General features: G+C 46.7%; 6 protein-coding genes across 6 annotated transcripts; 3 read left to right on the forward strand and 3 right to left on the reverse strand.

The window, feature by feature from the left end:
- Positions 1-357: 357 nt before the first annotated feature.
- N7500_009817 (putative cellobiose dehydrogenase) lies at positions 358-2,048 on the forward strand (the record flags this gene model as incomplete). The annotated part of the gene is made up of 2 exons (XM_056680956.1): positions 358-1,884; positions 1,944-2,048. 2 exons carry the CDS (start codon positions 358-360, stop codon positions 2,046-2,048), a joined length of 1,632 nt encoding a protein of 543 aa, XP_056528338.1.
- Positions 2,049-3,882: 1,834 nt separating this feature from the next.
- N7500_009818 (uncharacterized protein) lies at positions 3,883-4,839 on the forward strand (the record flags this gene model as incomplete). The annotated part of the gene is made up of 1 exon (XM_056680957.1): positions 3,883-4,839. The coding sequence occupies one exon, from the start codon at positions 3,883-3,885 to the stop codon at positions 4,837-4,839; it is 957 nt and encodes a 318-aa protein (XP_056528339.1).
- A 305-nt stretch (positions 4,840-5,144) lies between these two features.
- N7500_009819 (uncharacterized protein) lies at positions 5,145-6,827 on the reverse strand (the record flags this gene model as incomplete). The annotated part of the gene is made up of 1 exon (XM_056680958.1): positions 5,145-6,827. One exon carries the CDS (start codon positions 6,825-6,827, stop codon positions 5,145-5,147), a length of 1,683 nt encoding a protein of 560 aa, XP_056528340.1.
- Positions 6,828-7,865: 1,038 nt separating this feature from the next.
- Positions 7,866-8,096, reverse strand: N7500_009820 (uncharacterized protein; the record flags this gene model as incomplete). Its single annotated transcript, XM_056680959.1, has 1 exon — positions 7,866-8,096. One exon carries the CDS (start codon positions 8,094-8,096, stop codon positions 7,866-7,868), a length of 231 nt encoding a protein of 76 aa, XP_056528341.1.
- Positions 8,097-9,142: 1,046 nt separating this feature from the next.
- Positions 9,143-10,867, reverse strand: N7500_009821 (flavin-containing monooxygenase; the record flags this gene model as incomplete). The annotated part of the gene is made up of 3 exons (XM_056680960.1): positions 9,143-9,208; positions 9,339-10,743; positions 10,803-10,867. The coding sequence occupies 3 exons, from the start codon at positions 10,865-10,867 to the stop codon at positions 9,143-9,145; spliced, it is 1,536 nt and encodes a 511-aa protein (XP_056528342.1).
- Positions 10,868-12,346: 1,479 nt separating this feature from the next.
- N7500_009822 (cytochrome P450) lies at positions 12,347-14,151 on the forward strand (the record flags this gene model as incomplete). Its single annotated transcript, XM_056680961.1, is given in 6 exon segments — positions 12,347-12,382; positions 12,397-12,622; positions 12,693-13,534; positions 13,590-13,700; positions 13,753-13,919; positions 13,977-14,151. The coding sequence occupies 6 exon segments, from the start codon at positions 12,347-12,349 to the stop codon at positions 14,149-14,151; spliced, it is 1,557 nt and encodes a 518-aa protein (XP_056528343.1).
- Positions 14,152-14,833: the final 682 nt, after the last annotated feature.

The following is a 14,833-nucleotide window of genomic DNA, read 5'->3' on the forward strand; positions in this document are numbered from 1 at the left end:
TACTCCGTCTGGTGTGCTTTTTGCAAGACAAATCCGAATGGGCTATCATCAGTTCTAGTATGCCGACTGAATATCCGGACTAAAACGTAAGGTCAGAACACATAGGGATGCTGACCAGATGCCCAGGTAACTTAAGGTTTCTTCAGGGAGAAAAGATAGTCCTCTTATCTGATCGCGCTAGGCCAAGTCGATGGTGAAATTAGTTTGAGCCAAGTTTCGCCATGTTTCGGATGTGCCGAGTGTTTAATTGATCCACTATGATGCGAAGGAATTGCTGCAATACTTAAAATGACCATCCCCTGACAAGATTTACAGATCGGAGTCTCGTCAAATCTCCATCACTTGGTAGACGTCAAAATGAGGATCTTCCAGGCTGGCTCTCTCGCTGTTGCTCTCTCTGTTTTTACAGGAGCATCCGCTTCCGTCTTTCAGAACCACACCTATGACTACATTGTGGTTGGCGGTGGTCCTTCCGGGATCATCAGCGCCGAGAAATTTGCCCAGGCTGGAAAGAAAGTCCTGCTCCTGGAGCGAGGTGTCGGTCCAACTGTAACCACTGGTAACAATGAAACCCTACTATGGAACCACTCATTGACGCCCATCGATCTTCCGGGACTGTCGGCCGACATTGGTTCGCTCGATGTCTGGAACCAGTACATGTGCACTGACACTGCTGGCAATGCTGCCTGTGTGCTCGGCGGTGGCGTAACGGTCAACTACATGGTTTTCGTCCACCCCCCAGCCCGTGACTTTGACGACAAATGGCCCAAGGGCTGGAAATGGAAGGATGTCGAGTCGGCTGCAGACAGACTCTACAAGCGCAACCCCGGTACGACCTTGCCCTCTGCCGACGGCAAGCGATATGACCAGGGTCTTTATGGTGTATTGTCCAAGTTCCTCGGCGGTCTTGGCTGGAAGTCGGTGGATATGATCGCTGAGCCGAACGAGAAACACCAGGTCTACAGCTACCCGTCCTGGAACGTGCAGAATCAGATGCGTGCTGGTCCCGTTCGCACTTATCTTCCCGATGCTACCAAGCTAGACAACTTCCACCTTGCCCTGCGAACGAAAGCGATTCGCTTGGTCCGTTCTGGTAGTAAGGTCACCGGCGTCGAGGTTCAGACTGCCTCGGGCCGCTCGGAGATCATCACCGTTGCTCCCCATGGTCGTGTCGTACTGGCTGCCGGCGCCCTTTCTACTCCGCGTCTGCTGTGGAATTCTGGTATTGGAGCCAGGGCCCAAATCGAAACTGCCAAGAAGAGCGGTGTCGCAGTTCCTCCCAAGGCTCAGTGGATTAACCTGCCTGTCGGTCTCGGTCTCAAAGACCACCCAATTTTCTCGATTATCTTCAACACCAACGCCTCATTTGGTCTTGTCGACTATGAGGGCGTACTGAATGGAACTGACTCTCGCGATATCTCTCTCTACCGCAAGCACAGCGGCGTCCTGACTCAGGGCAAGCACCGCATGATCTTTTTCACCTCAGAGGAGATTGATGGCCACACTCAGTATTACCAGGGCTCGTGCGCGCCTACTGACGAGGGCGTGGTAACCATCACTGCGTATATGACTCACGGTCTCACCTCATCCGGTGTCTTGGGGCTTGATGCCAGAGGAAACACTGTTATTGAAAAGTCGCCCTACCTTCAGACCGCTGCTGACCGAAAAGCTGCCCGGACTTTTATTCACAAGATGGTCAAGGAGATCACCGCCCCCTCCACCGGCTTTGAGCTTGAGACTTACACCAATGTCTCGGCCATCCTAAAGTCTCAGACCCCTGGTACGCACTACACTAGTACTGCAAAGATGGGTACCGACGATGGCCGCAAGAACGGCACTTCCGTTGTCGATACCAACACCAAGGTTTATGGAGTGGATAACTTGGTAAGTTAGCCACATTAATTTGTATGCTCAAAAAATGATGCTAACCCTTTCTCCCATAGTTCATTGTTGATGCCAGTATCCATCCCGACCTCCCGACTGGTAATATTCAAACTGCCGTCATGGTGGTTGCTGAGGCCGCTGCCGCTAAGATTTTGTCTCACTAATTTATTTATCATGAATAAGCACCTAGGCCAGCAGCGAAGCTGGAGACTCTCAACCCTTATCCATATCTGCAACACATCACACATTTTGTTATATACAAGGACATAGTATATGTGGTACCTGAATCCGAGGTTGGCTTATATTTATGGCAGCTGTAATCCAGGTGTTATATCAAGCTCGTAAACCTCATCAAATAGAATACACAGTAAGTCCTAGCCATTGATTGATACACTTTCATTTGGCCCATTCCCGACTACTCCGTATAGGCTAGGCTGGAATAATCAATATGAATCTTAGTCTACAGCCAAGTGGGTCCACAAAATCCCCCAGGCTGGCGTAATAGCAACATTGGAATATTAGTATATGACTTGCCTGAGTTTATCATTTACATCTATAGAGTTTTTAGTCAAATCATGCTTGACTGACTTCTCAAATTGTACCGGGCAAAGGTTCAATTTCAAATTGAATTACAATCTATCTGTAGCCTGTTAAGCCCTCAACCTAGTACAAGAAGCAGAAGGGTTAAATTTGATTATACCTTTTTGGTGCAACTTTGAAGCACAACTATCTCCACTGGCTTAAGGTGCTTACCTCGATCGTTTACATCGTACAGAGTACATACATATAATGTGGAATATACAAATTAATACATAAAAATGAAAGTTCATGCTATAATTCACTTACTGCTGAGCCTAGGTGTTTACCCCTGAATTGCCCTGACCCTTTGGCTATCTTTCTCTGGACACTTATTACATTTATTCGGACTTACAACATTGAAAGCAGTGATACTACTGGATGTCTACATTCAAATCAACCCGGGGCGTTGGTAACCCCTGTCAATCCCCTGAGGATATACTCCGACACAATGATGTATCCTGCAATTTTCCGGGGTGCAAACAAATAACTCACAACGAATGGGCACCATGGCCCCACTAGACTATTTGATATTGATGTCTCTGTGGAGGGCTAAAATTGCAATCACCGTTAATGTTACCCACGTGGAGTTCAACGTTCTTGTTACAGTTCCTTGGGGTAGATAGACTGCTGATCTTAGGCGATCTTAGCCCAGAATATCATCAACCATTGGCTCCTTGGATTGTTAAGATTGGCGCCAGTTGTGTCGATCTTGTACTAACTTTCAAGGTTTGCTGCCTGCGGTACCATTAACAAGCGCTGGTGAGTTTGGGCTCGGAGTCGTATAGAATAGGGGGTACATCCAAAGTTCAGCAGAGTATGAATTTGTACCCGTATAATGGGGATTCATTTTTGTGCCTCGATGAATGGGTTCCTGACGAATCAGGACGATGTCATTGATGTCGTAGGCACATCCCGACAGTCAGGGTGGGAGATTTCCCCTGACCTGCTCTATGATTTAGGACTATGCGGATGATCTGCGAAATGGCTAATGAAGATGGGCCTCTGATGAAGCTTATCATGGAACGAACGCTGGCTTCCGGATCCAATCGTATATGGCGACGGGCTTCATTAACCACTCAGCATGAAGCTTACTTTTTGGTTGATGAGACAGGACTGGTGTTGCCCCATTTTGTATCCGACTCATTTGCAACACGAGCGGACCCTATGTCAAAGCACCTGTTAGCTCAGGAGTACGCCCAAAGATGTCAACAGACGAAGGATTCAACTCACATCGATGCTGATCAGTGGCCAAAAGCTATCGTATATAACACTAGACATCTTGTCGTGATGTTTGAGGTCCAAGAATCTTCTTTCTTGCCATTCCTTACTTACACAAGTCATTCCTTAATCTCAATTCCTACCGTCCATTCATTTACACGACACAAGCTTTTGGACCTGTTCTACTCATTATCCAACACGATGAAGTCTTTCGCCATCTCTGCCGCTGTTTTCGCCTCGACTGTTATGGCTCTGCCTGCCAACATACCATCGGGCACCACCGGTCCTCTACCCTCTGGAGTTCCCTCTTGCCTGCCCTCCGGAGTCATCTACCCGGGTATCCCCCTGCCCGTGGCATCAATGATTCCCACTTGCTCCGGTGCAGCTACAAGCTCCTTATTCTCCAACATGCCCAGCCCTACCAGCGCAGTTTCTGATATGACAAAGGGCTCCGGCGCCGGACAAGTTCTTTCCATTATCAACCAGGCCGGAACCGCGAACTTCAAATTGGTGGCCGAGTCCGAGCTCGAGCGTTTGATGAGAAAACTACCCCTCAGCGTGCTCGAGAAGCCCGTTGGCCAGGTTATTCAAACTGCCGAGTCCGTTGACCAGCTCGACACCAAGAGCGGGTCTGGCCTCACCAAGGTCACTGCTATCCTTGAGAATGGCAACGCCGCCCTCATCGAGCTGACCCAGGGAGTCGTCGATCTTCTCTCCAGTCTTGGACTTGGCGATGTTGGCAGCCTTCTCGGTTCCATCGTTGGCGGTCTTGAGTCAATCACCGGCAACGTCAAGCGCGACAACCCTCTCCAAAATATTCTGTCCATCACTGACGTGGATGGACTTGCTGGTGGTGAGGACCTTCTCGTCCAGGTTGAGCCTACCCTCCTTGGTCTCCTCAGCGGTCTTGACTTCTCCACAATCGAGGGCCCCGTCGGCAACGTCGTCGCCATGGCCCCGTCCCTCTCCGAGCTCAAATCCAAGGTCCCCAAAATTCCCAGTGCTGACTTTATTGCTGTTAACACTGAGACCAAGGCTTCCGTTCTTTTGGTTAAGGTTGACGGCGCTGTCCAGGGTCTCTTTTCCACTCTCGGCCTTGGTAGCCTCGGCACTGCCATCGGCTCCATCATCTCCTCTGTCAAGAGTGCCCTCTCCTAGTGAATATCCTCCCTTGATGAGATTTGATCGTTCTCTTCCACCATTAATTAATTCTTTACATCAAGGGGTATAACCCTGAGATGTTGAAACTAGTGCAGGCAGCTATGAAGAGCACAGTCTTCTCCCCTCTACATGCTTTTTCTTGAGCATTTATATGTTCTGTATACTGCATATAACATCGGAAAATTCTGTCTATCTGAATTAAGCCAATTAAATCCCAAAAGAAAACCAAGTCTGGCTGTAAGGGTATCTATACCCGAACTAAAGAAGAAAAAAAAAAAAACTGGCGCTCCACAGTTGAGCCTTCAGTGGTGCATTCCACCCCAGTAACTCTCTCCACCCTGATCGTATGGATTTGATGCATCTTTGCACCGAGGGCTATCATAGTCTTGGACCGTACCCATTGGCCAAATAGGGACGACACAAATCTCGTTCGCCGCGCAACCCCGGCACTCTTTCCACGTAGCCCAATCAAGATAACCCATCAGATTTCGGACAATTTGCACCGCAGCCTTAAGATCTTGCTCTTTCCCAGCCTCGACCAACGCCGAGCAGATTCTGTGAGCGACGCTGTGAACGGCATGTGCAGCAATACCCCCACCTTTCGAAGGAAACGGCGGTAAGAACTGAGTTGCACAACGCTCAATCTCAGCAACATCATCTCGCTTACTGTAGTCAATGAACGGGGACAAAACGCGCTCAATCTCAGACTGCAGTTGCTTGACTGAATCAATGCCACTGGAGGCGAAGTATGATAGCTCCTTGCTGTACCGAGTCACAATCATATCCGTAATTGCCTGCCAGTCCTCGCAGCTATCCGCAGGGTCATGAGACAGAATTAGATCTGTGACATTGGCACGGATAGCGGCGCGCTCATCAGCAGAGAGGTTGGCAAGTCGGGGTAGTGTCGAATTGTCTTGGAAGAGATCCACGTTGTGGGAGAAAGCTGTCACAAAGTGGTTGAAGTTCAGCGAAACTCGGTTTCCACCGATCCCATTGTAGCGTGCGGTGATTGCACGCATCCATCGCGACGAGTCGGGGCCGCTTCCAGGCCCGCCATGCGGAGGTCCCTTAGGACCACCAGGTCCACCAGGGCCGTGTCGCCTTCCATCGTCCTCCTTCTTTGGCCCATGACCGTCGTGGTGCTTCTCCTCACCCTCTTTGCGATGTTCATCCCGGTTGCCATGTTTACGGTTACCCCAAGTTCCACGTTCTTCCTCAGAGGGTTGCTTGACCTGAGTGATTCGTATCGGAGTTAGGTCACGCTCAAAGTGGCACAGGATAATCTCAAAACCAGCTTCCATACGAAGCACACCGTCAATGCGACCCTCCCATTCATCATCGGCCATCTCGCAGGCTAGTCTGGCCCGTTCGCTCTCTCGCCCACCCCGACTCGGAGGATCTCCGAACGATCCGTTGAACAAAACCGTATCCTGGGAATCAAGCGTGCCTTTCGATGTCTTGGCAGCAGACATACCGTCAAGATAAAGCAGACGGAGATCTTTGGCTGCAACATATGTATGCAGATACCCATTTTCATTTGCATTGTCATCAAGTGCCTTCGGCGGACGATCATCCGGTGGGCCATGATGTTTCTTGTCTGTGTCCTCATGTCCCCGCTTCCGCAGCTCGCCATGGCGTCCATCCTGTCGCTCGGTATCAGCATCGTTGGGCGGTACGTGTGGCGGGGGGCCCCGTCTCGGGCGAGCGAAGACCATAGCATGTTCGGGTTCAAAGGCCAACCACTCGGTGCCATTCACCGGGCTGGCCTTGGATGTTCCATGGTAGAATTGTGTACCGGCGGGAACGCTCGCAAGGAAGAACGACACGCCATTGTGGTGAAGAGACGATCCCCACTGGCGCATCGAGTCTTGGATCACATTGAAAATGTGATTGGCATTTTTGCCCGGCACATTATTGGGAGCCGTTGCAGTGGCGCTTGATAAGCCTATAGCCCCGAACAGCGGGAGGAGAAAGTATGGCCGCATTGAAGAGGAACTACTTCTCGTAGGAAAAGAGTGAATAAATGGGTCTGATTTGGAAATCTTTATCAGATCGCAGATCAGCCAAGCGGAAAAAGCACACTTCATATACAAGCCCTACAAATCTACTCGAAAGCCGCGTCATCAATTCGTGGCTATTCGCTTTTTGGTAGTTCGGACCGGCGCTAGGAGATAAGCTACGCCTGTGGATCTTTCAGGTTTGGCCGAGTTCGATGTGGATTCGATAGAAACATTAAGTAGAATTGTCTTGATACATTTAACTCATTTTGACGATAATTATTCCCACCTAAACCATCCTAGAAGCCCAAAGGCTGCTATTGTAGTGTGTTCATTTATCTACTTTGCGACAATCCGAGATCTAAGCACCGACCCTTTCTACGTCCAATGCCTCTATTTTTAGACTTAGTCGAAATTGTGAGTTTCTGGCAAATATGCCTTCTTCCGCATCAATAACCTAGTATATTCGTCGCTAAAAAATAAGATCTATAGGATTGCAGAAATGTGGTTGGATCTCTTGTTCGCTTTTGGCACACCCTTTTGTATCTTCTCCCTCCTCCACTAGTGGCTTCAGATCTTTCTCATGTTTCTCATATTTCTGTTAATACAGCATTTGATTTCAAATCAGTGGACTGCCATGAGTCTTCACTTTCACTTTGCCCTCACTTGCCTATCATGTGTTACCCCAGGAATCACATTCAACCCCTTCAGCCACCCGCTTGCTTCTTCCTTCATCCTGTCCCATCTGGTTATATCTCATATCTTTCTCACGTAATTTCGAACAGCAGCGCATGATACTACAATATGATGGTTGGTGCGAGACGAAAGAGGGCTGAGGTTCGACAGCATTTTGACGAGTGAAGCTTTTAGTTCATTGACGATCTATCAAAAGCGATAGAGACGACCGCATGAAGGTGCCTGATATGATATACGTAAGATTACACTGAACAATTGCAATACTTGAATTTCATCGAGGACGTGATAATCTAACAAAGGGTCTCTCTCCTAGTCATATCGGTCGCCGAATCAAAAACCTCCTCCCCACAAATGCTCAAAAATCTCGGCGTCTTCCTCTTCTTCAATACGTAGCGCTGTGAGCTCGTCATTCAAACCTCGCACTCGGCGTACCATTGATCTCACAATAGCAGGGAATCGCACGGGGTCAAGTGCCCATCGGGGGAGTGCCAGCAGAACGTGGTAGCACTCATTGTAAAATATCAGTTCCCGCTGCAGAAGGTTGCGCCGCTCAATACGCATTGCGCCGCTCAATACGCAGAGTGTATCTCGCATGAAGGCCCATCAGGGCCTCCAACTGGGAATCGCTCAGCGGGCGTATTTGCGACCCGGACATATCTACCCATATACATCTTGTTAGTTTGGGTGAACCAAGGAACATTTGAAAGACATTGGGTGAGCATGCTAACCCAGGGATGAGAAGATGGAAATGTGAAAAGCTAGCTTTTAAGCCTTGGCAACAGACTTCTCCTTCACTCATAATCATATGTGAGAGAAGAAACAAATCTCGATTCACCAATCTTTAAAAAGAAATTTACCTCCTGAAATCTAGCAAACAATCGCACAGTCTGCTAAGAGGCAAATAAGGGAGAGGGTATTATACAAGTTTTAGCATCAACTTCCAGTTTAAGGGCTGGAAGTCTTACTAGCCTTCTGGCTGTAGGGTTTGAGGCATAATCGAATAGTCAGAATGTTCATAGGATTCAGTCTATTGAAATAGTTTGAGGCTTGACAGCGTGTTTGCCAGAAAAGGATTATAGGTAGTCTCAGTGGTATGTAAACCCATGGGGATTGTTGAGAAGGGCGGAAAGGATTGGTTCAGAAGTGCTTGATTTACTGTGACATGCCTTGCTACCTTCATTTCGAGTGCATCTGAATATATAGCTTGGTCTGGAATGCTCGAAATGCCTCTTTCAAGATGACCATGTGGCATTCCAGACTCAGTAATTTGCGTATGGACTAGCGTTGAGCATGTTTACTCCAATGGATGATAAATTGATGTTTGGCTTGAATAACTCCATAGTAAGTTTGGGTTCCGTCTGAATATCGTAAATATAGGCAGCGAATCCGTCAATTATATACCAGGTAAGCATGCTATAAAGAGTGCTTGGTAGTTGATAATTTTGCTTTAATCTAATGGTGCCAACAACAACCCGAAAGGCTCGCTATGCGATTTTTGAACCTAGGAATGGTGTACTGACTGAAATACAGAGGGGCTAACGGTATCGTTTATAGTTGGTCCTTAGGAGCCACTCGCTCCTTTCATGACAGGGCCCGTCACACCTTAGCTATAGTCGCGTGGAAGGCTTTGGCTGCCGCTCGACAAACCCGCGGAAGCCCGATTCCCGACATTTCTGTATGTAATTGTGGTATTCATGTACCCCTTGGAGCCTACATATAGTTAGCATACCGATCAGAGCGCATTTGTGGAAAGCCCTACCAGAGTGGCTCTGACTTATCGGAGGAACTACGAGCCTCCCATACATTTGCCGTTGCGTATAGTGAATTATTCCACTGCTGATTCAATTTCTCTACCCAACCTTGAGATGCAGATAGAGTTGGCTCACAGTACTCAGCATGAGACTCGCGGAGACTCTTCAGGATGGACAAGATCCACTGTGCCTGGCATTCAACCGTCGTAGGAACATTCACTTTGACTGTTGGGCCTTGTGGACCAACCAGATAGAACATATTAGGGAATGCAGGGACAGTCATCCCCAGATATGAAATGATGCGGGTTTTCCAGACATCTTTCAAGTTCAAGCCGTGCTTGCCAGTGATGTTCAATCTTGTTATACTGGTACCAAAAGGCTCAAATCCAGTTGCACAGATAATGACGTCAAACTCGCGCTCAGTTGAGCCACTCTGGATGCCCTTTCTGGTGATTTTCGCCACCTCTTTACTGACGTCGACGACATCCACGTTGGAAGTGTTGAATGATTCGTAATACTTGTCCACAAAGGAAGGTCTTTTGACTCCAATTGGATAGGGAAGTATCTGAGGGACAAGTATGTCTTGTTTGATTGGGTCCCTTATCTTCGCTCGCGTCAGCTTTGACCAGAACATATAAAGCTCATCATTGGCCTCTCTGTTTGTCAAGACGTCCGAGAAGTTGCCCAATATGAGGCCCAGACTTCCCTCCTTGTATAACTGCTTGTTCAAGACATCACGCAGCGGAGACCCTATGGCCACCGACTCAGGATTCTGAAAAGAATAGTCAATGCCGGAGTATAATTTTGGAGATCGTTTGAAAGCTGCTCGAATCCCCTCTGGTGTCAGGCATCCGGCATGTGGATTGGAATATTTGTCAGATTTGGGTGTGGCTGGGATAATCACGACAGGCGTTCTTTGATAGACTGTCAAGCTCTTCACTTCGGGCGCAATGCTAGGAACCACCTGGGCTCCCGAAGCACCGTTGCCAATAACAGCGACCCGCTTACTCTTCAAAGAAACCCCCGAAAGTGGCCAGTGTCCAGTGTGATACAGCTCCCCTCCAAACCGATCGATATCTCTGATTGCTGGCAGAGATGGTGTGGAAGCAAACCCAACTGCTGGAACAAACCATCGCGCGGTCAAGCGCCTTCCATCAGACAGAGAAACCGACCAAAAGGAATCTTCGTCGAACGACGCTTGCACAACGGTGGTACCAAAGTCAATGTCCTTGCTCACATTCCATCGAGAATCGACGTATCGAAAATAATCACGCATTTCCACATGGTCTGCGAAAATTTGTGAAAATGTCCAACCGCCAGCTAATTCCTCGTCATGGATTTGATAAAAGGGCTGGGGGGAATCACATTGCGCGCCAGGGTAGCGATTGGCATACCAGACCCCACCGAGGCCGTTGTAACGCTCAATCCCTCGTACATTGAATCCGTTTTCTCTCAACCTGAATTTATTGTTAGAGATGTTGGTATAGAACAAGGAAGAAAAAATCTGGAGACAAACAGATACAGCATGCGAATTCCTGCAAACCCAGCACCCACTACAATTACGTCAAATTCAGGAGGCATAATTGGATCACTTAGAAGAATGTAACAAAGATGAAGTTTGCGTTGAAAGAAAAGGATGATATGACAGTGTATCGATGAAGCCCCTGAGTCAGCCTGAGATGAAAGAAGACAACTGGGATGGAAGACAAGCTCTTTAAATAAGCCATTTCTGATTACTGTCGTGGTATACTGTGATAGAGATTGCCTAAGATAAAGCTATAATATTGAGATTCTACGATCAATGATACTCTAGCCTCATTCGATTGATTTTGCATGTTTTCACTCTCTTGTTTCTATCTGACGACTTTGTACAACTTTGGGTATTAGGCATTATGGGATTGGTATGTCTTCATGCTGATAATTATACGTGGCCCACTTGTATAACAGCAGCGAGGAGCAAGAGTAGACAACAACCACTACGAGCACTTATACTGTGACTGTGTATATGTTTGAATACACCTACAGCCCACCACTCGAGTTTACATTCTTTCTAGATAGTTTGGTATATTTTGGTATATATATATATATAAGACAATGCCTAGACTTGGATACGTGATCATTGAATGCCAGGGGTACATACTCATAGAGGGCTTTTCAAAAAGGATTTGTAAACAGTTATTGTAGCTATATACATCTGTATGTGGGGCTAAAATGGGCAAGAATGTCAATGCAGAAAACGTGCATCTCAATATTTTATAGGCACAAACATTTAGTGCCCACGTGGTGTTCGTGTTTTCCCAGGACTTGCAAGTTTCGGAACGGGCTTAGGGCATACGACATACGGACATTTCCAATGTATCCCGGCAGATCGAGTGTAGTAGTGCCCACCTCCGCTGGGTTATTAGTTGTCCTGATTCTGGGCATCTGGCTCAATATTTGATTTGGTATCTTTAATTTCTCGGACCACTCCTCCTTGGTGTTGATAATAGGAGACAGATATCCCTTTATCATGTGATGTAGTATAGTAAGTGATACTAGGCCTAAGATCTGATATATAACGGAGAAAATGAGGAATCTATTTTTCCTTGGATACTGCACAACACCTAAGAAGGAAGACTCCTCTATGCACTCTTGGAGTGAACGCATTCAGCCAGATGCGTCAGAGTACATCTCAGTGGTTCAATCAGCCGGAAATGTTAAACACCTCGGTGAGATTGATGTTCGAGCTGAGGGTACATTCATGTATCTGTGCGGCAGACTTACTTTTGGGGCCACGTTTGTATGGGGATAGAAAGCCTCCACACACATAACTCCCTGTTATGACAAAACCCTGCAGGATCAATGGATTGAGCACTGTCTATCTTGATGCAGCATGCCCAATGCGTCCTTCAAACATATCTACAGCATGACCCCACGACACACAGTCCTGTGGTGTAGTAAATCACTTGCCTTATAAATAGTGATACCAGATCCCATGGCATACGATACTTGAAAAAAACACCACGCATTTGATACCTGGCTAAATCCAATCGACTTTCTTCTTAGGTGCCGTCGACCAAGATGTTCAAGACAATAATCGACCGATTTGAGACTTTTGTAAGCGTTCAAAGTTCTCAATTGAGAAATGTACTGATCAGCAGAATTATGTTTTACTTGTTTTGTCTACTGTCTTGGCTTACATACTGAGTCTTATTTTCTACCGTCTCTATTTACACCCTCTGCACCGATTTCCTGGCCCAAAGCTTGCTGCAATCTCTACCCTCTATGAAGTGTATTTTGACTACGTCCATGATGGCCAATTCGTTTTTCAGATGGAAAAGATGCATCAGAAATACGGTAAGCCCTTCATCTTTCTGACTCATTGATCAGCAGTTAATTGCCATAACCAACCCCGAAGGTCCAATAGTTCGAATCACCCCACGAGAGATCCATATCTCCGATCCCGAGTTCTACGAGCGCATCTACGCCGGAGGCTCTAAAATACGGGATAAAGATCCAGTCTCCGTCCGGTCATTCAACATGACCCATTCACTAGTGGCGACTATTGGCCACGATTTGCACCAAAGCAGACACCGGGTGATGGGAAGCTATTTTTCTAGACAATCAATTAAAAAACGGGAGCCAACAATAAATTACTGTATCCAAAAATTATTGGAGCGCTTCAAGCAGGCGCAGGAAACTGGTGAATGCATTACATTGAATCATGCATTCACGGCAATGACCGGAGATATCATCACAAAATATTCGTTTGGAAAAGATTTTAGCTTCCTTGAAGCCAATGACTACAAATCTAAATGGAAAAGCGCTGTGGCTGGCTCCCTGGAAACAGGGAAGTTTTTCCGTTATTTCCCTCTTTTGGATGTCTATAGGTTTATCCCATCAACATTGGCCCAGGCGCTCAATCCTGGCATGGGAGAAATCTTTTACATCGAGGATCTGGTTCGAAACCAAGTTCGACCCTTACTTTCGAGTCCCAAGCATGAGGCTAAGACAGAAGCTACGATTTTCAGTGCGCTATTGAATCCAGCCGTTCCCGCTGAAGAGAAGACCTTGGATAGGTTGACCGACCAAGGGCATATGCTTCTTGTTGCTGGCACCGAAACCACTGCCAACACACTGACTATGATTACATTTCAGTTGCTGAAGAATCCTGCTGTGCTAGCCTGTTTGCGTGAAGAACTCAAGGTCGCAATGCCTACTCCCGCTAGCATTCTCACATGGAACAGCTTGGAGAAATTGCCATTTCTGGTAAAGCCCATGACTTATGACATACTATGATGTGTTTGTGCTAACTCGATACCAGAATGGTGTGATACAAGAAGGCCTCCGGCTTAGTTTAGGGGTATCCAGTAGACTTCCCCGGGTTGCCCCAAATGATAACTTACAGTATAATGACTGGGTCATTCCAGCTGGGGTAGATACACTTTGACATTTTGATCATGGCAATGCTAACAATACTTTTACAGACTCCAGTGAGCACAGCAACGTACTTCGTGCACATGAACTCTTCGATATTTCCGAACCCCGAGAAATTCGATCCACAACGGTGGATTACGGCTTCTGAGAAAGGCCTGCGCCTGGAAAAATACATAGTTGCTTTCACGAAAGGGAGCAGGCAATGCTTAGGGATGAGGTAAAATACTGATTGATGCGTGTAAAATGCTTGGTTCTAACCATCTCCGCCATTTAGTCTGGCATATGCAGAGCTATATCTCACTGTTGCAGCCCTTTTCCGACAACTCGACATGGAGCTTTACGACACAAGCGATGATGATTGCAGCTTCATACGAGATTGCGTTATCCCGGCTTCAAAAAGAGGTTCTAAGGGGGTCAGAGTGATCATCAAAGGGTCTATAACACAGTAGAATTCCAATCGCAAGATCATGAACGCCGTTGAATAGAAGATAGCGGAAGACGTAGCCGTACTTCTCACTATATCCTATATATAGTGATGAATATTAAGCATACATTTATAATCATCTAAATGGACACCCAAGAAGATATCTTCATAACCCATTCTCTCTTTATATTAAGATAACAGCAAATACGACCGAAGTATAGAATTCCAGGAAATTTTAACTATGCTATGGATAAATTTTCACTTCAATTGACTATATGAGCAAAGACCGACTATGGCGTAGTGTTTCGAAGGAGAAACAAGTATAAAAAGAGAAAAGTAGCGGTTCAAAGGGCATCCTCCTTTTAGGCTTAATTACCGAGTTGCTATATCTATATAGTCGCGGCTTTGCGAATTGAAGAATAAGTGAACTGGTTATCGGCGGTGTAAATCAAGGTATTTCTATCTATATCTAATCTTAGGAGATTAGGTATTGTGGTAACGATAGACAAATTAATAGCCGGAGAGGGGTTAGTATCTCCGCGGTGACTACTCCTTTGGCTCGATATAAGATCATAAAGGATATAACAACGGCATCGATATATTTATCGATTTCTAAGAACAAAGCTAGTGGAATAGACAATAACTAAAACTATAATACCGAGACTATAGTATAGAGCAGGTAGGTACTTGTCTTCCATTTTGATGTC

The sequence above is a fragment of the Penicillium coprophilum genome, assembly GCF_028826855.1.
Source record: "Penicillium coprophilum strain IBT 35676 chromosome Unknown utg000006l_segment0_segment0, whole genome shotgun sequence".
Lineage (NCBI taxonomy): Eukaryota > Fungi > Ascomycota > Eurotiomycetes > Eurotiales > Aspergillaceae > Penicillium > Penicillium coprophilum.